This window comes from Solenopsis invicta, chromosome 5 (assembly GCF_016802725.1).
Source record: "Solenopsis invicta isolate M01_SB chromosome 5, UNIL_Sinv_3.0, whole genome shotgun sequence".
NCBI classification, from domain to species: Eukaryota; Metazoa; Arthropoda; class Insecta; order Hymenoptera; family Formicidae; genus Solenopsis; species Solenopsis invicta.
Genome location: NC_052668.1, coordinates 27,941,904 through 27,967,409, shown reverse-complemented (window position 1 = coordinate 27,967,409; position 25,506 = coordinate 27,941,904). Strand labels below are relative to the sequence as shown.

At 29.8% G+C, this 25,506-nt stretch overlaps 1 protein-coding gene across 1 annotated transcript; it reads left to right on the top strand.

Moving 5' to 3' along the window:
- The first annotated feature begins 672 nt into the window (after positions 1 to 672).
- Positions 673 to 25,506, top strand: LOC105203942 (gonadotropin-releasing hormone receptor). The gene is made up of 6 exons (XM_026139403.2): positions 673 to 942; positions 8,004 to 8,688; positions 21,824 to 22,007; positions 22,685 to 22,878; positions 23,000 to 23,127; positions 24,074 to 25,506. Exons 2-6 carry the CDS (start codon positions 8,005 to 8,007, stop codon positions 24,192 to 24,194), a joined length of 1,311 nt encoding a protein of 436 aa, XP_025995188.1. The 5' UTR covers positions 673 to 942; position 8,004; the 3' UTR covers positions 24,195 to 25,506.

Sequence of the window (25,506 nt, the reverse complement as noted above, 5' to 3'; positions counted from 1 at the left end):
GAACACTGTAATGTGTCGGTAATTCCCGTCACTATAGCATCCTCTTAAATCACATCACTTGTTGTCACATTGACTGTCATCATTCTTTTGACTGAAAAATATTAACGCATTACTTTTGTATAAATCACTATCGTCAATTACTATTAATCACTACTAATCACGCGTGAGAGTTACTCAAAGAAAGAAACACGTGTTTCTACGCGGACGAACACACGACACATGTTTACAACAAAGAGGTTGGGTTATACTCTCTTTTCTTTACGAGCGAGCAGTTGACTAGTTTTATTGTTCGCGGTAACACTGCGCGAATGACATTTTAAAAGTCAAAATGGGGTAATTAAAAATTAAAAATATTGTTGCGCCCGCGTATAGCGCATGTGACTGTGAACTCAAAGATTTCAAGGTCATCCCGGTTTTTGACGGCCGGAAGATTGAATTTGAAATAAGATTCGCAAGACGTAAATGCGCCGCGAGTGCAACATTTGGGGGCTCGTCTGGGATGACCATGAAACCTTCGAGTTTACGATCACAGGCATGACACACGTGCGCAACAATATTTTTAATTTTTAATTACCGCATTCTGACTTTTAAAACGTCAATCGCGCAGTGTTACCGCAAACAATAAAACTAGTCAACTGCTCGCTCGTAAAGAAAAGAGGATATAACCCAACCTCTTTGTTGTAAACATGTGTCGTGTGTTTGTCGTGGAAACACGTGTTTCTTTCTTTGAGTAACTCTCACGCGTGATTAGTAGTGACTAATAGTAATTGACGATAGTGATTTGTATAAAAGCAATGTGTTAATACTTTTCAATCAAAAGAATGATTGCGGTCAACGTGACAACAAGTAATGTGATTTAAAAAGAAAAGAGGAAAATCTCGAGTTTAATATGGATATTCTATCTTTGTGAAGATAAAGACTAAACGCTGTGCAGGATCATAAGTGAGTATACGTTCAAACTTGATCGGATACGTCTCTCTCTCTCTCTCTCTCTCTCTCTCTCTCTCTCTCTCTCTCTGCATGTTTATTTCTCAATCACGCATTTTAAATATACTAGTTTTGACTTAAAAAAGTATCTTTTTACACGTACAGAATTATTGAAAGCAAAACGTCGAATAAATGAATGTCGTTGTTAAATCTAGTATTATTTCAATGTCAATGAATAAGCTGATAAATAAATAAAAAAAGAATGAGAATAGAATAAAGATTTTGAGAGAGCCGGAGAAAGAGAAATGGAGGGGAAAGGAGAAAAAGCAGTGTTTGAACTGTCAGCTGATCACTGCGATTGCCTCACGTAATCGCCCATATCAAACGATGAGTTGCGCCGGCCCTGTCTTTCCGTTATACGCGCCCGGTTATTGGATAACTATTTTTTTTTATAATTTAAAAACTAAGCTTTGGACAAGTTTTTGCCAAAAGAAAAGTTGTTTCAGAATAACCTCAAGAATATGTCTCTTCAAGAACATAAGGTTATTTTGAATCACCCTGTATATACTTTTGTACTATGCGTATTTGAACAAATTTCTAAATCTTGGCGATAAAAATTGAAAATGTGTAAATAATTGCAACTTTAAAATAGAATCTCGTGAATGTAGTTTGATTTCTAAATCTAGAAGCATGACAACATACGAAAAATGTTTTATAAAATTCTTCCATAAATGTCTAATGGTTGTCTCTGATCTGTTGTACCTGCTGATATAGTTAAAAAAATCAATATCTTCAGCATTTTCTGGCCCATTTCTTGCAATTACATTGAGACAATGGCCAATTCACAAATACAATAATAAAACCGACTTTGGCTTAACATTGAGAAAAAGAACTTCTCTTAAACATATCTCAAAATAATGTGATGTAAACTTGCCAGATTTAGAAGCCAAAACAAAAATATTGTTCTCTCTAAACATTGTTTCCTGTATTCTAACACCAAATGTTCCGGTTCGTTCTTTTAAAACTAAAAATAATAATCTACCATTGTATTGTCTAAAATTGTTCGTTGAATTGTGTAACTGTGTGTTATTGTCAATGCTTTAAAGGATAATAAAACAACAAATTAAATAATGTTGTTTTCTATTGGACTTTTTTAGTTAATATTTTATATGAATTAAAATAAAATTTATAAAATAAACATAAATTTTATATTTATAAAATAATCATGAAATATTCACGTACGAATGATTATTTCTGAAATAATCAATTTTTATTGATTCATTCACGAGCTTGTCAAGGATAAAATAATTAATTTAAAATATTGTCCAACTACAAAACAATTGACGGATATTTTTACTAAACCATTAAATGTAAATAATTTTATTAAATTAAAAGATAAAATTGTAACGAAACTAAATCAGATTGGGAGTGTTAGTTGTTAAAACTGATTTAGTTGTGATAGATTGCATAACTAATCTATCGATAATGCGTTTTATTTTTAAATCTCTTAGTAACGATTTATTTCATTTTATAACTTCGTTTATAATTAATATTTTCTATTGAAACTTGAACGACTACAGTCATCAGAGTGTTGTTTGACGGATTCTAGACTCAAAGTAATGAAATATTTATTATTTCCCAGGTAGCAAGGTGTCGTCAATATGACGTCTGTTTTAAGACATTAATATCACTAAACTCACGTCATAAATGACGTCATAATGACGGTCCTAAGTCACAGATGTATGACGTGATATTTATGACGACAAAATGACGGCATAATTATGACCAGAAATATACGTAGTTTGGTGAATTTAATATAATATAAAAATTGTATAGGATAAGAATTCTTAGGATAAGAAAACAAGGATCTTATTTTACTAGCATATGAAATAATGTACATAACCATTGCTATTTTAAAAGATAAATTCTTTATTTATTATAGTATAATAACAAATATAACATGTGTATTTTTTAATGAGTATAAATTTTAACACACTATAACCAACAAAAATAATTTATGATTTTCCATTTTTTCTAATGCTATATATTTATTAAGTACTATATATTTATTAACTATGTATCTATTTAATATATCCTTTTTATATATATATATATATTTGTATTAGTAAATAGGAATATAAGAAACGTATATGAAAAAAAAAAAAAATAGTATGAACTCATAAAAAAATTAATGGACAGTGCTACTAAGCTTTATTATGTAACGCTCATATCAAAAGCAAAATTAAAAATTATACATTGCTATGAATTATAGGAAAACACACCCATTTGTTTTTAAAAGGTAATAGCATAACTTTAGCCATAATGCTGTCAATAAACCACATATCTAAATTTGGTGATAATTGATGTAGAATATAAATATCTAACAATTTAGAATTGATTGAGTAATTATTAAAGGTTTCATAAGAATAGAATTGTTTTTCTAATAAAAATGTTTTGTTTTCTGAATTTAGAATAATGTTGTCAATTCGAATTACTTTATTTTCTTTTTTGTTGAATGTAGTCATGCAATATCAAAAAAACGATAAAAAAATCAAATATATTAATACAAAAGACTTGTTTACTTAAAAGTACTACTTAATTAAGAAATATATTAATTAATAATATTTATTGTTATTCGTTATAAAGATGACTTGAAAATGACGATCAAATGACGATATATTTATGACGACAATGTTTCGTGATAAATGTTACATTTATTTGACGTCATTATTTAGTCCATTGACGTCAAATGACGAAAACTGACCGTAAATCGTCGTCATAATGACGACATCTTGCTACCTGGGTTAGGACGTGATTTATAAAAATCTAATGCACTGCATAATAGGTGGAAGAGAAAAAGTGGTTGTAATATGGCTATTCATAAAAATAATTTTAAAAAATTAGTTTAAAAGAAACACAGTACTTTGTTACAAAATCATATATTTTTAATTTTCTATTGTTTAGAATTTTTCTGATTAAAAATTTTCCTGCGTTAGAAGCTTTAGAAATGCCATTAAAAATTTTGTTAGAAATATTATTTTATCCTTGTTTAACATGAAACAACAAGTATAAAATAATGTCTTTAATGTTTCTAAATACCGCTCTCTAGAATGACGATCGATTTATTGAAGAAATATTTCGATATAAAAATTTCACTTAAAAAGCCAAATTAATAAAATTCCATGTTATTGCTTTAACTCGAAATGTATACGGCCGAATAAAAGTTAAATAACAAAAAAACATATTTATGTACCTTTGTGTGATAGTACACTCAAGTTTAAGAATAATAAGGAAGTCTATGTAATTAAAGAGTAAAAGTGTAGAAGTGAAAAAGTTTAGAAGTGCTCAAAAATAAAAATGTTTTATAACAATTGTCAGTTATTATGTATTATTAGCATATTAGCATATTAGCATCACTAAAAAACGGTGAGCTACTAAACAAATAACTGCATAAGTAATTGTTAGAATACGTCACCTAATAACGGAAATAATAGGGGTAGCAATATTGTCGATAATAGTCGATAGTAGTCTCTTCTCCTCTATTTATTAAAATGTGTTATAATCAAACTCTAAGTAAAATTAAATTATATTCTTTAAATTTTTGTTGTTTCTCCTGTTCATGAAATGGATATATTTTATGAGTTGTGTCACTAAAATAACACTAAACCTAAAATATAGTTTTAAATTAGTATGTTTATGTAAAGAGAATACATATTAAGTATATGTGTATGCATTTTAATTATTAAATCGAACTTTATAATGACACAAGAGCTCATAATTTACTTGGCAAATTAATCACTGCGTTTTTAATAAAACTCAGCTCAAATTTTATCACTAATTAATTTCGTCAAAATGCCAAGGAAATTTTCAAACGAAAAGGCACTAAAACCATTTACAGGTTTGTCTAACATCGACTACGAGATGCAGTAAATTATGTACATACATACATAGATTGTGACTGACATATTTTTCCTCGTATAATGTTTTGAAGTTTTCAACAAGTTGTTTTAAAAGTTCTTCCGCGTATTTAATATTTGCAACATCAGCATGACTAAAACTTGAATTTGCTAGGATTATCGTTGCGACGTGTAGCGTTAAAAAGTATTAGTACAACTCTTTTCTTAAAACTGTTTTTAGAACTATTAACCCCAAATACAATAAGAACTGACGAAATTCCGTAATTTTCCATAATTTCACATAGATCAACGCTCTTGGTTTCTTAGAAAAATCGGACGAGATGCTCTTCCTTAAATTAATTAATTCCTCCGATATTTTTTTAATATTGTTTATTGATAATCGTACATTCAGTGGTCTGGACATCCATAGACATTAATTTATGCATTGATCCCAAGCATACAAGATGCATATAATCGAGTACGACGTTACTTACTAATTGTAAGCCTAAATGCGGGGATTTGTACAAGATTTGTTTCTCCAGTTTGATAATCGAGACGCTATGCATAACGCTTAAACATCTTGTCAGTTCTTAAAAGGACATTTTTAAATTCAAGAAATACACAATATTTTCGACACGTTTGCCTTCTATAATGCAATTTGTGCAACTATCGAATTCAGTGTGATATTTAACTTGTGAAACGTTCGTTTTCGCCGGTGAATCGCAAATCAAACCTTCGATTTCAATATTATAGAAATTATGATTGAATTAAATTCCATTATTAATTAATTGAATTGTTTTATTTACAAACATTTCTAAAAATGTATTCGGATTATCCTGTTTTCCTTTTCCGAAATATATGCCTATCACGTAGACTTGTTTATAAAGTGTATCTGAACATAATATCGACAACATATTTTTTTCCCAAAGATTTTTCTACCGTTCCCCGGTTGTCAATACTTATGAACAAATCAATATCCTTATCTGTACGTCACATTTTTGTAGTTTAAAATTTTTTTATTTCAATAAAACTTTCTCATTTCTGTTTCCTCTTTAATTTTTTCAGATTAAATGTATATATTACATTGAAACTTTTTTAAATTAAATACATCCACTTGGGTTAGAACAGAGAGATTTTTCAATAAAAATACACAGATAGTACCACTTGAATTGATTTAGAAAGAAATTAAAGATACCGCTTGGGTTTAATTAAAAAAATAAAGATACTATCGCTTGCATTTTATTTGTTAAAAGTAGTGCAACAGTTATTTCAAAGAGAAATATATTCACTTTATAATTGGCGCAATTTATAGATTTCATACATTTTTTGGAAAAATACATTTAGGTTGTATTAAATTAAGATATTTGTTTTTAAGTAAATACCACTTGGGTTGGAATAAGAAGACTTTTCAATGATAATACAAAGATAGTATCACTTAAATTTTGTATAGAAATTAAAGTACCACATAGGTTAAAATAGGAAAATTTTAGATACAAAGATAGTACTACTTGGGTTTTATAGAAAAAATATAGATTTAAGGAGTATATACATACACACGTTTGACGTCTTTTCTTACCTTGTTTTGAGAAGGTATTAGTACTACACGGAAGGAACAATTTTGCTGAAGGACAAATCTGAAAATAATTACGTTTCATTAAAATATTTATATTTGACATTTAAGCTGTTTGCTAGTCAAAACTTTTTGCAACAGTATTATCATGCTTGAATGTCTTATATAAGAATTTTGATAATCCAACATAAATTTATTTTCTGATTTATATTCTGTTTCTAGCTAAATTTTTCGATATAATAGTAAAATTATTATTTTCATAAATGTCTTGTTAACAATCATAACACTGCAGTTATTTAAATATTCAGGCTTTACATTCAATACTTTGACAATATTTGCAAAAGTAAAGTTACTAATTTAAAAACTACATTGTTAATTGCTGTACATCTCTATTTTTTAAGAAAAAACTGATGACACATTTTAAATAAGTAGAGACATAAAATATATAAGCAAACACAGTTATTTTCTAATGGAATTTTTTGAAATCATGTTATATTGTATCCATAAAAAAGATATTGCGGTCAATTAATGGACAAATTGTTTAGTTTTAGATTTCTTACAAACAATGTACAATTAATATGCAAAACTATTCAAGTCGGGTTTTTCTTTCGTAACCAGTTTAGGTTGTTGTAAAAAAAACTCGTGCATAATCTGAAATTAAAATACTGAATTAAATTACTGAAAATTACTTGTTTGTAAATAACAAAAGATAACAAAATAACAAAATATTGATTTATTCTTAATCAAAACGTAGTTGATTTATTTTTTTTAAATCTAAGCAATTTGTACAATTTAGTTTAGAAGATCAATATTTCTTAGTAAAATTATAAATAAAAAATTTATAAAAAAATTAATAGTTAATTAAATATTTGAAACAATTATAAATTTATACTTTAGTGATCAAATTCTCTTTTACATTCTTACACGTATAAACATTATTTTAGTCAATGAATCAAATAAAATAATTTGGTCGATAACTAAAAATCCAACTATTCTCTCTCTCTCTCGAAAAAAAAAACTGATCGTTAATATTATATATGATATTAAAGAACAAGAATTTTAAAAATTGTAAAAATTAATTAAAAATATGATTCAATTTAATAAAGTTTAATTAAATTCGTTGTTTATAGAGACCGTTGATAAGAGACATGTAAATTTGTTTGTAAATAAACGGAATTAAAATTCTCCAGTTAACCAATTCTCGTTATGACTGACAGGTCGGACATCCCGGAAACTCGGAGTATCTAAATGTCAAATATAATAAGTCATCCAAATACGAAACCATTCACACCTTTAGCATGGACATTTGACTTAGTTATGCAGCGTTTATTACGCAAATCTTCTGAAATATCTCTCAGGCATCTTCCTCTAATTGTTTGAGTTGTTGAGTCTCCATTAAAACAAGCAGTAGCTACTCATCACGCGAGACTATAATTTATCATTCTTCCTTCTCCCCATCTTCTGAATAATAAAGCGATCAATCGCACAACAAGAATCGGCGAATGGAGAATAAAAAAAAAAGAAAGGCGAGAACTGGTGAGACTCCTGAGCTCATCCTTCCCACTTTGACTACCCCCACATGCATCTCTTAAGATAATGCGATTTTGGAGAATGGAGGAGGTGTTTGACCGTAGACATCGGATCTCCGATGAACCGGAAACATCGCCCATGTACGAGAAGCCGAGAACCATGAAGCCATCGACGATCAGTAGCAGCAACAGCATCGACTCGTCAAGCGTCACCAATCTCTCGTTTCCTTTTCCGAATCCCTGCGAGAATCTCACCGATTTCATCAACCTTGATGTGTTCGCTGAACGATCGACCGGATATGAATGGGGTACCAACTTCACGTGTCTGGAACACGCGCCAAAATTGACCAGGGCGGTATATATCAAAGTCATCGTATTGACAGTTATGTCGGTTCTAAGTCTAGTCGGCAACTTGGCAACGATATACTCGATCACGAAGAACCGTCGCAAGAATCGTGGCTGCTCGACTGTCTACACCCTGATCCTCCACCTGTCGGTGGCCGATCTGCTGGTCACCGTTTTCTGCCTCGCCGGCGAGGCAATCTGGAGCTACAACGTTGCGTGGTTGTGGGGCAATGCCGCGTGCAAATGCTTCAAGTTCCTACAATTGTTCAGCTTGTACCTTAGTACCTTTGTGCTTGTGCTGATTGGTGTCGACCGATTTGTCGCGGTGCGATATCCCATGAAGGGCCTCAATTCGTCTCAGAAGTGCTCGCGATACGTCGCTTTCACTTGGCTGCTGGCTCTTGTATTCGCCACTCCACAGGTAAGATTTCATTTCACTTGTAGACATATGTACGTACAAGGGTTTCCGAAATTCACGAATCAAAATACTAAAGCAAGAAAGTTCCCGAAAAATTAAGTAAATTAATTATTCGTAAATTTTTATTTCAAGTAATAATTTTTTAGACTTGAAGCTAGTCAATCAAAGATTACGTTTAGACGGTCATTTCTGATTATATAGTCACTAATACTTCATATTCGACGGTTGCGACGATTCGCAAACATGCAATCATCTAGTTTGTAATTGACCAGCTTTAAATTCTTATATCTCAAAAACTCTACTATTTATTTCAAATAAAAACAAATAACTATTTAACCTACTAATTTACGCTATTGATATAATATTTTAATTCGTGAGTTTTGAAGCACTCTGTATATCCCACCTTTTCTTCAAAAATGACACAATCAAAGAACTTGATTTTTGAAGTACTATCACAAATGAATTAAGCAAACATTATTCTGTAGATAATTGTTATAGTCAATAACTTTCTGAGTTAAAAAAAAGTAATTTTCTTCGTTTTTCGAAAAACTTAATTTCTTGAGTTGTGTCATTTGTGAAGAAAGACAATATCATTTTGTCAAAATAAATTAAATTTTATAAGTTGCATTCGTTACATTTTATACATCGTAAAAGTATTTTAATAATATACATACATTATGCACGCAAATCGTTACGTATTCATAATTTACTTATATATATTCCTTTAAAAAGATTAAAATTATACTTTCATATCTTGGATTTTTATTTTACAATATTATATATATATATATATATATATGTGTGTGTGTGTGTGTGTGTGTGTGTATGTATGTATGTATATGCTTCAAATATATAATAGTATAATTTTTCATAAATTAGGATCATAAATCAAGTTTCAAATTGCGTATTTTACATCAGTAATCTAATTATTATATAAGAATATTATATATTATATAAGAATATATATATTCTTCAGTCGCCTCTAAATTTTTTTTATTATAAGATGTCACACAAACTCTTAGATTATTTCGCGCACAGTGCATTACAAACAACAATATAAAATAGTTACATTAAACTTTCATAAGCTTCACAATACTTCCTTTCGTATTTTTCGAAATCCAACAAATATGTATATTAAATTTCATATTATTCCGATCATTACTTTTTACATAAATCTTGTCACAAAAACACTGTCCAGAAAAAGATGATGTAAAATACGCAGTTCGAAACTTGATTTATGATCCTGATTTATGAAAAATTATACTATTATATATTTGAAGCATATATGCTTACAAAGTATAATATAAATATAAAGTATAATGTATATAAATATACTTATCTTGAAGTATATGTTCTTTATTTTAGATTTTATATATAAACCAAACATTTTTTTTTCATTCTTTTAATTATTACATCGTTAATCTGTCATTTCAACATGTTATAAAAATGTTTTCAAGAAGATACAATCAATCATTAAAATGTCATATGTGTTGATTTTCTCGAAGATCAACCTTTTACCTGACATTTATTTACAACAGAAAATTATATCGCCGACTCAAACGAATTGTTCTCGCTTGAATATTAAGTAGCGATTATTTAATGCTGAATTGTCAAGTCAGTTGATCGCTAGGAAAATGTCCATTCACCAATAAACCAGTTTCGCATAAAAACTGAAAATACTATTTAAAGAATTTTCCGTTAGGCGCCTGTGTTATTTAATTTCTTACGTAATTTCAAACAAGAACAAAAAGTTAAAGTTTAATGGCATTAGTAATGATTTAATCTAAAGAGGTTATACGATTGTACTGTTAAAGATTTCAGAATAAATAACGGAGATCACATGAACTAGACGTAACAAACAAGTTTTTGTTATGAGTTATGACTGAAAGGACAAAGAATTAAATATATTTTGTTTATCACTTTTAGACAAAAAACAATTTACAGAAGATAAAGAGAATAAAAAAAAATTTAATCTAATATATATAATATTCTAAGTTAATCTAATATAATAATATATAAAATGCGCAAAAAAAGTTCTAACCTTTTTTCTTACAAAATTCAATTTTTATTCAAAACCCAACAAAAAAGTATTCATCAGCCTTAAATAAGTAATAAATAATTAATAAATGCGGTCCACGTGCTTTCGTTAAAAATAATTATAAAATTGAAAAATAAGGTAAAAAGTACTGTAATTGTGATTAGGTGTTCATGCTTAAAATAAATTTGTCCAATGTAATCTTTCTATATCCAACTGTTCTTCGTTTTCAGGCGAGAATGTATGGAAGCCCGATATGTTAAAAATTCTTTGCGCGGTTATTTTAGAATAGTCTCAGGCGAGTGGTAATAATCTTCGTTTATTTACCACTCGCCTGAAAACGAAAACAGTTGAATATAAAAAGAATTTATTGAAGACAATTATTTTAATCACAAGACCACAGTCACAGTATTTTTTAACTTAATTTATTTTTTCAATTTTATAATTATTTTTAATGAAAGCACATGGATCGCATTACATTTATCAATTATATATTTACTATTTATTTACTTATTATTTATTTATTTGTTTAACTATTTATTCACATTTAATTGCGTGTTTATCTCCAAAATTTGGATCAAAGGATCATATAGAATTTCTGTGGTTTGCGATTATATTATCAACACGAGAGATTGTTAGACATATTATTACAGTTAATTTATTGAAATGTACTAATTTTTAAGTTCACTGATGAAGGCTTTGTGCAGTAAGAAACGCGTTGAATTGATTAATGTACTCGTAACTGATTCTTTCTAGTTTTTATAATTTATGATATTGTAGAAGTCTAATTATAATATTGTAGATGTCAATTCTTTAAGTGTATTTTTCGGAATAAAATTTGCTCATTAAAAGCATAATTAATTTTATTTAGTGAATATATCTTTTTTCAAACTGATTTAATATAAAACAATAACTTTTATATAAAACACACATTAAATCATAAAATTGTTTTGTAATTTTACTTTTGGTTTGATATATTTTATGTAGCAGTAAAAACATACAGCAGTAAAAAACGCAAATATAACATTTGTCTATACAAATAGAATGCCACTTTTTTTTCAATGTATATATTCATCTGTATCGAAAAGTTAGCATGCTTGGAAAAACTTGCAGAAAAGATTTAAATAGAAAAAAACATTTGCGAAACATGTATTTCCCAAAACGATTCAAGTTCGTTGTTTATAAAATTAAAATCGTATTACATTTGAAAATCCTAAGGGACGATACCACTGTAAAATATTTTTACTTTATAAATTTGAATCAGTAAAATCTTACTGATTTTCAATGCTATATTTTTAATTGTGATTATCAATGAATATTTACTTTCAGTGAGTTCAATTAAGAGAGAGGGTATTCTTTTGAAATCGAAATTAGGTGGTAAACTTAGTTTTCGCAGCTCACTTTTAGATGACTAGTTGTAGGTGTAATTTACTTTGACGTCTGCCCAATAAACGTGTACCTAGGGGCTCTTTTTTAATAAAAAAAAAAACTTTGACATCTGAAACTGGCTTCATTTTAGAGGTTAGAAATTTGTCAATAAAATTCAGTGCGAAAAACTTCATTTAAGCAAGCTATGCCATTTTCTTCTTTTGGTTAAAGATGGAATGTAATAAGTTATTTTTCCGACATATGCTGCTTCATTACTTCGATTTGAAAAAAAAACTGCAGCTGCAGCTCACAAATTGCTTGTCAAAGCTTATGGCTATTATGCTCCATCAGAAAGAACATACCAAGAATGATTTCAGTGATTTAAGAATGGTGATTATGATGTAAATGATAAGTGAGCTCAGGTCGACCAAAAAAGTTTGAAGACACCAAATTGCAAGAATTATTGGACGAAAACTCAACTTCAACGCTCAAAGAATTGTCTGCAGCATTAAATGTTTCTCCAATGGCTGTTTCCAAACGTCTACATGCAATGAGCAAAATTCAAAAGAAAGAAAAATGGATACCACGCGAATTATCCGAAAATACCATTGCACAACAACGCTCGACCACACGTTGCAAAAGCCGTCAAGGAAACATTGATGCAGCTTAAGTGGGAAGTTCTCCCGCACCCAGCGTATTCACCAGACTTAGCTCCTTCGGATTATTATTTGTTACGATCGATGCAGCACGGTTTGGTGGATACACGTTTCAGAAATTACGAGAATGTGCGAAAACGGATTGATGAATGAATTGCTTCAAAAGACCAATCGTTCTATCATCGCGGAATCTACTTACCCTTGTAGAAAAATCGTATAGTGGTAGTGCCTCAAAATACTATTGCGCACTAGTAGTGCTCAGTAGTATTTTGAGGCACTACCACTATATTACTGCACTGCGACATTGTAACATTATTACACTCCTGTAGTGCAGTATTACACAGTAGTATTTTTCTACAAGGGTATTGCCCGAGAGATGGGCAATATGTATAGCTAGAGAGGGCAAATACTTTGATTGACGTATTTTTTGCTTTTGGTATCGAAATAAATAAATTTTTTTAATAAAAAAACCTCGGAAACTAAGTTTACCACCTAATACAATCATTGTGAGACATCAGTACATGTATCGCTGATATAATTATAAGTATAGCATTGAAATCAAATCTATACACTTGAGTGAATAATACACCAATTTAAAAAGCATGATCAACATGATAACGGTATGCTGCGATCCTATTGTTCGGAAGGCATGTTTCAGCGATTGGTTCCCTCAATGCCGCCAATCACTTATGACAGTTCGATTCAATCCAGTCGACCTGTCAATCAATTTGTCAGCGTCCAGAATAAGTTCGATCTTAGGCCCGTCGTCCCGTCATATACACGTCCAAAGCCGTTGCATCTTTTCTTTCTTCTTCTCCTGCAAGACCTTGATCCCCTCGTGACCTTCGTTGCGCGCCTCTGCTATTGCACCTGCAGGTGACCCTTCGACTGCGCCCAGCACCTCTATTCGCGACCTGTCGCCCCTCGATTTCCGAATTGCGCATGAAGCGCGTAGAATGTAATACTGATGCGCAATGCTTCAAAATTGTTCCGTTTTTTTTTCAATGCGCGCATAAAACGCATGGGCGCTTAAGAATTTCGGAATGGTCTCCTGTGCGACCTATATGCGTTGAGTAAACTTGTTATAAGCGCATATTGTTTAATATTAAATAATATTTATCAAATGTTATTTTATATTAATAAAAAGTGGTTCTATGTGTCACTCTTGATAACATTATATAAATATTGTAAGAATATTATATTAAAAGTAAATAATGTTGTTTTAAATTATAGTAAATATTATATAACTTTTAAATGTCAGAATTGTAAAGTTTATGAATATTTTGCATAATAATTTACATTAATTTTTAAAATAATATTCGCAGAATATTTTCGTAATATTCCACGGATATTGAAATAATATATTATAAAATTATTTTAATTTTTAATAATATTTGTATAATATTCTAGGAATATTGTAGCGCTTAAATATAGATCTTAAATAAATTAATAAGATTTTTATAAAATTTTAATAAAAGCCTTATTTAAAACGTATTAATTTTTTTTTACGGATTTCTTCAAAAATAAGTAACTACTTTGTTTTTCTTTTCGATAAAAACAGAAATTTTAAATAATTTGTGATCCAATGTGTCCAAATTTGTCGATTCTCTCGTCTATTTTGTGTTTAATATGCAACCGATGCAATAAAATTTATTTGCATTGCAATCTGCGTTTTGAATTATGCAAGAAACGCATAGACTGCATGGACGCATGAAACGGATCAACTATCTCAAGTCAAAAGAAACAGTCAATGCGCTGGATGGAGTGCTAAGAATTCAATACAAAGCTTGTTTTCTATTCCTGCACTAGACTGCACTAGAACGTTCCTTCTTGCTTTCGCTAACTATCAAATATATATCTATTTCATTTTAAGCGCACACTAATTCAGGGAGTTCAGGAACAAAAAACAAACGGACAGTTAGTACACTCTAGGGAATTTAAAGCTCTCTCGAAGCGCTTTTGAAGCGCACAATAGCTAATTCGGAACAACTTTCTATGCACTCTACGCGCTTTATGCGCAATTCGGAATGCAGCTGATGAACCTTCCGCTAGCAAATCCAGGATTTTCTGAACAATCATCTCCTGCCGTGCGACTTCGTTGTCAGTCGGCAGGCTGTAGTGACAGTCTGTCTTCTTCAGGATACCGCAAGTGAGTCCGCGCTTTAAAACATTGCATCTGCGATAACAAGCGTTTTCATAAACAGGTATATAAATCTTTTCATATTTTTTATTATTAATGTTGTATTTTATGGAAGGGTTCACATCAAGAACTATTTGATACGACAAGAAATATAAAAATCATCTTTATTTAGCCCTGCTCGAACAGCTATTAATTACTCATACATAATGTCATACATATGCCAAAAGAGGGGGCTTGCACACAGCACACGCTATCTGAGTGATTCAAAAGATATTATTTATCGACTTTAGAACAATAAATCATAATAATTTATTAAGAGACAGTCTTACATAAGTGACTTTTGCAATATTGCACAGGAACCTTTTACGAATTGATTAATTTGGCGTTCAGACTGTCTTGGAAAAAAATTTGAAAAACACTCCACACTTTGTCCGCTGTCAACATATATTATATATATGATATTTGTATATTAAATAAAAATTCTGATTTTATATATATATATATATGTGATGGTTACTAAAAAGTACATAAAACAAAGGAAAAAGAGAAGAGAGGAAATAATAAAGAACGCTTTACAGATAGATTCGTTTATTTAAGAACGCCTTGTGTTCTTGTTCTATTTATATACAATTAAAAATTATAAATAACGTTAGACGATTTAAATAATGACAAAAAAACAGATTCATAAGCTGTAAGATAGTAATCATGAGTGACTGCAGGAATGTTGTAGTCGTTTTTGTAAAGCTGGATTCAAAAAATACGCAATAAATTTTCTTTTTAATTAACAAACTAATAAATCATTGTAGAATTAAATTATCAATAAAAACGTACTCTTTTGTCGAAAAATTTTGCTGCGATACTCGTAGTTTAAATTATGCAGTACTAAATGAGTAACGCAAAAGCAGAAATCGCGGCAAAAAGATTCCAAAACTTATTTCGTTATCAGTTGACGTCACAATGAATAATGATATGCGGAAAAAACTTATCCATTTTAATAAATACTAGAAAAAATTATGCACTATGTATTGTTTACAACGTCGTAATACACGCCGTATGGAATAGTTAAAAATTTTTTTGAACAATCATTTATATGTATATATATATATAATCTTTATCACTATCTTATTTTTCGACTCGTATGATTTGTATTAATATTTAAGTTATTAATAAGCAGTTACATATTATAAATACAAAATAGATGTAAATAATATTATTGACTGAAATTAAAGAACAGTTAATTTTAAATTTTTAAAATTTTGAATGAATTATAATTTACTCGTATATTACTTTATTTAATAACCAAGGGAGAGGGAACAAAAAATATCGTTAATATAAACCTGATGTCGTGCCACAGGATCTTGTAAACGGATGAAATGTAGTGAAGAATTTCTCGTGATGTAGTTGAGCTCGCGAAGATTCTTTTAATCGCAGAGATCACTAAACTACATATTTTCGCGGTCAAGTGCACCATAATGATCACGATGAGATTCTGAATTAACAAAATCGACAAAATTAGACGCTTTCTTTGCAACTTAATCAAAGAAAAACGATTAAATTAGTTCAGGACTCTCGAAATTTAAACAATTAAAAATTAGAAATGAGGATAATGAGAGTCAACGCGGATACAAGTACAGAAGGATGTTCTCTTTAATAATTTAATGAAACATATATATGTTTACAAAATTATATGTAAAGGTTGTGATGCGTCATACGTAAGTCAAATCGGTTAGAAAATTAAAAACGAGAATTACCGAACATCGTAATCACACAAACAATCATTCTGTCATTACCGAACGCAGACTATTATAGAATGCAATCACGAATTCGACTGGGAGAACATAAAAAAATTTTAGATAACAAACTTTAGATTCTTAAGCAGGCGGCTAATATCGGAAATGTTCCACATCCAATTACGAGATAATAGTCTCAATTTGCAAACAGACACGGAATGCTTACATCACGCGTATCTTTCATTATTGAAAAGATTTTAAGAGAATCTATATCTTTCTGAATGCTATAATTGTGATTTATGTATATGTTTATTTCAATTTATTTATGTAGTTTTACACTACACGACTCCTTTTGGTTCCATTATTTCTCCGTATTTCTCTATTTATTATTCACATCTTTATTTTGACCGCTTGACATTCTGTGTGCCGTTAAATTAGTATATTTCGTCAATATCGTTTAAACTAGATTTAATGTAATCAGTAGACGGTTTTACTTGAGACGAGGAGCACGTTTCGCTGCGGAGCGAAAATCTCTCGGCTAGATACTTTTGACGGGAGATTATTTCCGATTAAAAAACACTATCCAAAGCTTCACAAAGTCTTCATTAGTTCCAATTGAGTGAGCCACTAGTGTTAATGAAACTGTATGTGCCACTTAATGAAACTCTATAATATAACACACATAAATTATATAGAGAAGAGTTAATTTCGTCGACACTGTGATAAAAATGCCACTACGGATTTGGCAAACCGTTGGTCACTTGAATGTTTATTGCAATATGGACTGATGTTGGATAGATATTTTTCAAGATTTTATTTGATACGCTGAGGATGACTCCAAAGTAAGTTGAAAGTTGAAACGTTCGTTTTTGTAATTTAGAATGAATAAATATTTGGTATAATATTTGCACAATATTTGTGATTGCGCACTTATACCCGCGCTGACCCTCATTGGCCTCATTTCCAATTTCTAATTGTTTTAATCAAAGAACTCTTCAGTAATCCAGAATCGATTTGTATCACGTTCTAGACATTCAATGTATAAAGTAATTATGCTGATAAAAAATTTAATTGACACGAGTTATTATTGATGTCTCTTTTACACGAAAGAGACAAGTCTCCAGTGTGTCTCCAATGTGGAAAATAAAAAAAAACAGGATTAGGTAACAAAGATCAGTACGCGTACATTGTGTCATGAAAAAAAAATAGATCGGATGATTTAGCAAAGCAACAGCTTGTTGCGCCAGTTCAACAGCTATAAGAAGATTTGCTAAATAAATAAAGAAATTATACGTTTCAAAGCAATTATTAGTATGATCATTGAACAAATTTTTTATTACTATGAGAATTACTAATGTAACAAAAATTCTTCATTGCAATCAGAAAAATATGTAACATATTTGGTATGTTTTGTTAATAAATGTAATATATTTGACTGTTTTTCGCAGAAAATTGTCTTATTGTATTAACATTTGTTATGCTATTATTAGTGTTTTCAGTTATCTATATAAAATTATCTAAATAATTAAATGAAGGAATGAACTTATCTTTATCTAGATTATTATTATATATATCTTTGTCATTATACACATATTTTTTTTAGATAAAAGTAATATTATCCAAGGTAATGTGATCTTTGTTACCTATTCTGTTTTTCTTATCTTCTTCACTGTAAATACACTGAAGACGTCTCTTTCGTGTAAAAAAGACTTCAATAATGACTCTTTTGAAGCGTCAATTAAATTTTTTCATCAACATAATTACTTTATATTGAATGTCCAGAATGTGATACAAATCGATTATATAAGTTAACATGAACGAGTATTGTTTAGCACTTCAACGTTCAAGTTACAAGAAAATTTTGTTAAGTGATAACAACAGATTGTGCAAATCAGAAAATAATAACTTAAATATTACGTTATAATTATAAATGTAACTAAATGAAAAGTTTATAATTACAAACTTTGTTAACCATTGTACAAGTTATACATATATTCTCTCTATATTTTTCAACATTAAACTTTATTTGCGCATTGAGCCAAATAAAAAAAGAAATATTTTTTATCAAATTAAATTATTTGAAGAATTTTTACTTTTAAAAATTAAGATTTATAAAATATGAATGTATTGCTTTAAATGTCTTGCATTATCTTGCCCAGAAACGATATTTCCTTAAAATTATTTAGATGAAACAATATAATTTTATCTTTACTTAGATAAATTTTCAATTAAATTATTTTTATCATATCTAAGATACATTTACATGTAATTTATTTTATCTAGACAATTTTAAGTTATTTAAATACAACACTGGATATTATAACAAATATAATTAGTAATTCTTAATTGTATGCAACTTAAATATAAAAAATCGACTGTTTGTTTATTACGGCTGCAGTGCTGCTGAATCAGTAATGTTCTTCATTACTTCTTTCTGTTTGTTTTTTTTATACCTATAAAATAATTAGTGAACTGTAGCGAGCATGAGATAGACGTTGAAATTTGATCGAGCCTATTAGGCTGGGTTTAGTCTCCTACAGGAGAGAGACCGATTTTAAATAAAAGCTCACGATTTAAAAGGGGAATTCAGTTTTTTGGGTCAAAAAAATCGATTTTTTTATTTTTACGGAATATTTTAATTTAACACATCTCAAGAATATCTCCAGAAAATTTCATTTCGAAATTCGTTAAACTTTTGGAGTTATGAGTCAGTCTTAATTGACTCGATCGTAGGTCTTGATGAATTCGATCATGAACCGCCACTATGTGAAGATGTTCAGCAACAACCATAAAGCCAATTTTCGAAGATTTATCAACAAGAGAATTATTAGAAAGATGTTTGGGTGGTAAAACTCAAAATAATAACAAGAGTTTTTACTCTATCTACTATTCGCGACTAAACACCTTCATTGTGAATCAGAAATAATTGAAATTGCGACTTATGTAGCAACCGGAATTTTTAATAAAGATTTTTATGGTGTCCTTAAAACTGTGACATTGATAGGAAGAGTTATAGAAAAAAAAGCCAAAATATATTCCGAAGAGCGAGATTAATACCAGCTTGAAAGATCAGCGCGACGAAGCCTCGAGGTTCTAAAAATGCTCGGACAAAGCGTAGAAGCAAATAAATGGCTCAAAACCAATACTATAAAGAAGAGAAAGGACTACTATATGGCCCTGGAATAGCTGAGTAACAGAAAAAAACATGTAAGTACGTGATATATTTATATAAACTAAACTTAAAACTTTAAACGCTGTGTTCTCGAAACAGCATTTTTGCAAATGATGTACATGATATTTTTGTAATCATTGAACCGATTACCTTCAAATTTGGCCTGCATGTTCAGTAAATATTACTTTATCGTCTGATGAACCAGAATATTGATAAGTTACATAGATTTTTTTACATAATAAAAATGGACAAATTTTGATAGTAAAAACTGGTTTTGATTTTAAAATTAATAACTTCCGTAATAATCTTTCGTTTTTAATTTTGGTTCATCAAACTGAAACTACATGTGTATAAAATAAAACGCCGTTTTATTTTTCTGTTTCAGATTACCTGGAAGATCAATATCGTGCACTAGTAGATGAAGAACTTTGCCAGCGTGATATTCAATCATATATAACTTCTTTATTTATAATTAAAAATTAACAAAAACAAAACTGTAAGTTCTTAAAACATGGATAAAAACATAGTGCAAATTTCAAATTAATTGAATAGTTAGTTTCTGAAAAAAAAATTCCTAAATTTTACTATGTTTTCGGCCCAAAAAAAACTGAATTTCCCCCTTAATGAAGTATCAGATGCATCGGCTGCACGGCAGGTGCAGTGTCTTGAATCTTCGAGATCGGTTCCTGTCTCCTCGTCGAGGTCATCCGACGCACTAGGATCGAAGAGAACGAAGCTCGCGGAGCTATTGCAAACCAAGGAACAATGCTGTCGTCACGATGAAAGAAATTGCGGTCCATGCCATGCAGATTGATGACAAACGTTTATCTCTTGACAAGCTGAGAGACAAACGGCCCGTTTAATTAATGCGCCGTTCTGTGAGAATTCTTTTCGCGTGATAACCTTTGTCCCATCTTTCCTTTCTCGGGATTCTCTAGCCTTACACGACAAATTTGAAATCAGCTGATATATCAATTTACAATATTAAATTTGATAAACATTTTGGCCATATATTAGGCTATCTTTAATGCTAAAAGAAATAGAAAATTCAATGACCTTCAATGAACTGGCAATAATCACGGTTTTGGACTAAATAGACATATAGTAATTTTATATATCGATTTGATACACACACACACACAAGTATTTACATATTCATTCTGATGCCTTCAAACCCATGTGGGTATTTTTAAAATATGCAATCGTATGAATACGTAGATCGAGACTGATTGACATTTCAACTTATTTGATTACACAAAAAAGACAATTTTGTTAAAATACAGATCTAAAGTAATTATGTTAAATCATTAAAAAATGTATATTGGACATTTAAGCTGATTGCTAGACTGTTAAAACTTTTCGTATCAATATCATCATGCTTGAACCTCTCATATAATTATTTTGATAGTATAAGACATACAATTATTTTCTGATCTGTATCTAGTTAAATTTTTAGATACTGCAGTAAAATTGTTCTTTCCATGTATGAAACGATGAATCTCATAAAAGATAATTACAGATCCGGGAATCTAAAAAATGTTACAGGACAATAGACCGGAATGACACAGGAAACGAAAATACAATAAAATTCTAACGTTATATATAAAATATATAAATATATAATTATACATGTATGCATATACTTAAATAAAAATGTATAAACATTTAGAATAAATTATTACAGTTGAATTTTTCAAATTATTTAGCCTCAAAATAACCAAATTGCGAACGTGCGTATTGCCCAGCAGCCCGCAGTTTATTTTAATCCTTCATTTAAAATAATATGAAGAAAACCTGTTAAACAGGTACTTTATGAATATCTTTTGACACCTTACGTATTTTATTACCTAACTAATTTATTTGTGTCACATCTTTACGCACAAATCTTTGAACTTTTAGACTTCCGTGAATTCTATATTCCCTCTCGAATCTCATAGACGATGTGCTTAATCAGCAAAATGTCATTATTTCAGTCATTATGATACTTAATATTAATGTTTTGCATATTTATGTATTTTCTTCAATTTGTTTTCTCAGATTGCGGTATTTCATGTTGCGCAAGGACCATTCGTTGACGAATTTACGCAATGCGTGACATACGGTGTTTACACTGAGCCCTGGCAGGAACAGCTCTACGGAGGTTTCAGCCTATTCTTGATGTTCATCCTGCCATTAGCAATATTAATCACCACACACGTATCCACGGTGCTCACTATCTCTCGTAAGTTCTCTATTTGTTTCTCACAAAATTGTGTAAAAACATGTGCGATTTGTTAATCTTACTATTCGATAATCTTATAAAATCTTATGAAGGGGGGAGGAACAAAACAAAAAAATGTTTGAGATAAAATATATGATTTTAAGGAAACGTATTTTTTTATTCAAAAAATTTTCTTTTTATATATATATATATATATATATATATATATATATATATGTGTGTGTGTGTGTATATATGTTATCAAATATACAAAATTATATATAGGGTGATTATTAATATATGTCCCTACTTTTTACCATAGGAGCACAATTTACCGACGGATACGTATTTCTAACATATTATATTAGAAATTACAAATGCATGCTCCTATGATAAAAAGTGGGGACATTCATTAATAATCACCCTATATAAGTTTATCAAAAAATTACAATTAAAATTATAATTATAATTAATGATAAATCGCGCATATTCCATTGCAAGAACCATACTTTATTATTTTTTGAAAATATTTCAAAATTTGTATTGAGCTCTAAATTTTATGAGCATAAAATTGCATCAATATGAAAACAACTCAATAGAATTGAAAAAGTGAATTGAAAATATCTAATTCAGTTATGGTCATTACAGTAGCAATTACATAAATTAAATAATATATCTAACAAAATATCTTATTCCAGGAAGTCAGAAAAGTTTCAAAACAGAACAAATGATGACATACAGAAACAGCGACTTAAATAGGAGAAGACTGATGAGCCGGGCGAAAACGAAATCTCTACGCATCAGCGTCGTCATAGTAGCGGCATTTCTTATCTGTTGGACGCCGTACTACACAATGATGATAATTTTCTTGTTTATGAACCCGGACGATCACGTTAGTATAATTTTCTTACCTCAACAATACGAGTGGATTAAATTAAGCTACATTGAAAAAGGCAACGTCGCGTTGCTCATAAGCTAAATGATAACGAAATAACAAACAAATATCTTTTCAGCTCAGCGAGGAGCTACAGAAAGGAATATTTTTCTTCGGAATGAGCAACAGCTTGATAAATCCTGTGATATATGGCGCGTTTCATCTTTGGCCGCAGAAACAACGGCAGAGGCATGGCTCTTCTTATAGGTAAATAGAATTTACGAGATCGGTTCGATGTGTACCATATCTCGCGAAATCCCGTTCGCGTTTTGCTCTGATGTGACTCGCAGCACGCGAGTTATAGTGAACCAACGTTTACCTATGAGCTTTTGGGACTGGAGTCTCTATAGCACCGAAGTGTCAGGTGCACTTTAGTTTTTATAAAGAGAAATGTTTTATTTTTTAATTATTTATTTTTATACCTAAACAAATTTTAGTAGTTTAATAAATATTAAGAACGCAACTTAATTATATACTGTTTATTCACTGGGGGAGAGAAAAGACGCTAGATTGGAACGGTCAAAATTTACAAGTCCTAGCTTGGACGCAAATTGTTTAACCACAATCTTGCAGTGAACATAATACGTACACGTGTCGCAACGCGACAAACTTTTTGCGTGATTAAACGCCGGGTTTTGTAATAAAAAAAAATTAACATTCTAACCACAGAAAAAAATAGATTGATTCAACAAAGCTATAGCTTGCTACACGCGTTCAATATCTGTAATTAAGGAAATTTAAATTCAAACAAGGAAATAATAATTAATATTAAGCACTGAATGAATTGTTAGAACAACTAATTCTCTGCTGCAATAAAAATTACTAATCTAACATGTTTTCTCATTACAAGTACCATTTTAACTAGTATGCTTTGTTAAAAAATTTAATCCACATATTCAGTTAATTTTGACAGAAAGTTACCTTCCTGTATTAACAAACTTGTAATTATAATAAATATGATTAGTTGTAATTGCTAATTTAACGCGGCTGTAGAACTTTTTTTAAAAAAACTGGCCATCCGTTACGAATTTTTTGAATCAGTGAAGTTTCTAGTTGTTTTAACAAATCTGTTTTTCCATGATCGAGAAAATAAAACCGATCTTGATATCTTACATAAAACGATCCTAATTATCGATATTATTGAAAATTACAGATCTGAGAATTCAATGAGTCATCGAAACAACGTGAAGAGACGCGAAACGAAAATGCCGCTCCTCTCTTATCAGGATAGTAGCAACAAAGTGATTGTAGATACACAGCAACATCAAATATAATAATTTTTTATAAAATTTGTGTTATATTTTACGTTAAAGCGACGTTGTGTAACAAGAAGTAATACCGTAATATAAAAAGAAAAAATACTAGGCAAAAGCAAAAGATAAGAAAGAAAGCATTGCTGTACTTTTCTTTCTAAATGTTGTTCCTATAGTTAAAAATTTTTGTAAGTGAGAATTATTATTTTTATTTATTTGAAAAAAAGAAACTTAAATATGTAAGTAAATTTACTTATTTCACTGTATTAGAGAAATGTTAATAAAAATCTATAGAAATGTTAGGTTAATTTTTAAATTAAAGCGTTAAAAATATTCGCACGTGTTGATTTAGATCTAGAGATGGAAACACTTAAGCTCGCGAGCCGGATTTTGGATAGGCCTGCAGTAGATTAATATTTATAGTAGATGGTAGAATTTCATAATTTTAACCTAAAAAAGCTTTATCAAATAAATTAAAAAACACGTAATAAGTACAATAAATATCAACATTTAAAAAGAATTGTATTTTAGCTTTTAAAAATTCAATCATTGCATGTTGGTTGAATTAAAACGTTAACGCATATTCTTATCATATGACGCTTATATGTTAATACGCATTAATCCATACGCATTAATCCGCTCTAAGAAAAAATAAATAAATGTAATATTCTCCAGCTGCATTACCGCTAAAGAATGTGCCTACAAATTCATAAAGTTATGCATACATTGCTACTGGTTTTTTACATACATGCTGTACGCATGTACATTACTTATTAATTACTCTACGTATTATCTTGAGACGAAATTGCACTATACATTATAACAATGTATAGGGTGTCCGATAATGACCGCCGCACCTTTCATAAACTGATTGAGTAAGTCAAATTGAGTAAAAAAGTCCTTTACCAAAATTTTACAAATTTTACAAAATTCCGAGGGGCACGGCAAGTTTAAAGAGTAAAACAAGCAATTGCAATCGACTCCCAATGATTCCAATTAATCCATGTCTTGAGCATTGTAACAATATTAAAACCGAAGGTTACATTAACAAAATTAAAGAAAGAAAACTGCGAGTGGAAACGCAATTATTTCAACCAGCGTGTAATTAAAATTAAACTAGGAAAGGCTCTGAAAAAAGTAAATCAGAATATGAATTAATGCTGATGAAGAGCCAAGATAAGACATTCATGTACGAATTAATATAATTAACAAGCAATTATTATTACAGACGTTTTAATCCTCAGTTTTGGATCATATGCAGTGTAAAATTAATACTTCATTTCACATGATGATTGATAATCAAGCTCGTGTAGCGCAGGTACAAAAATTGTCA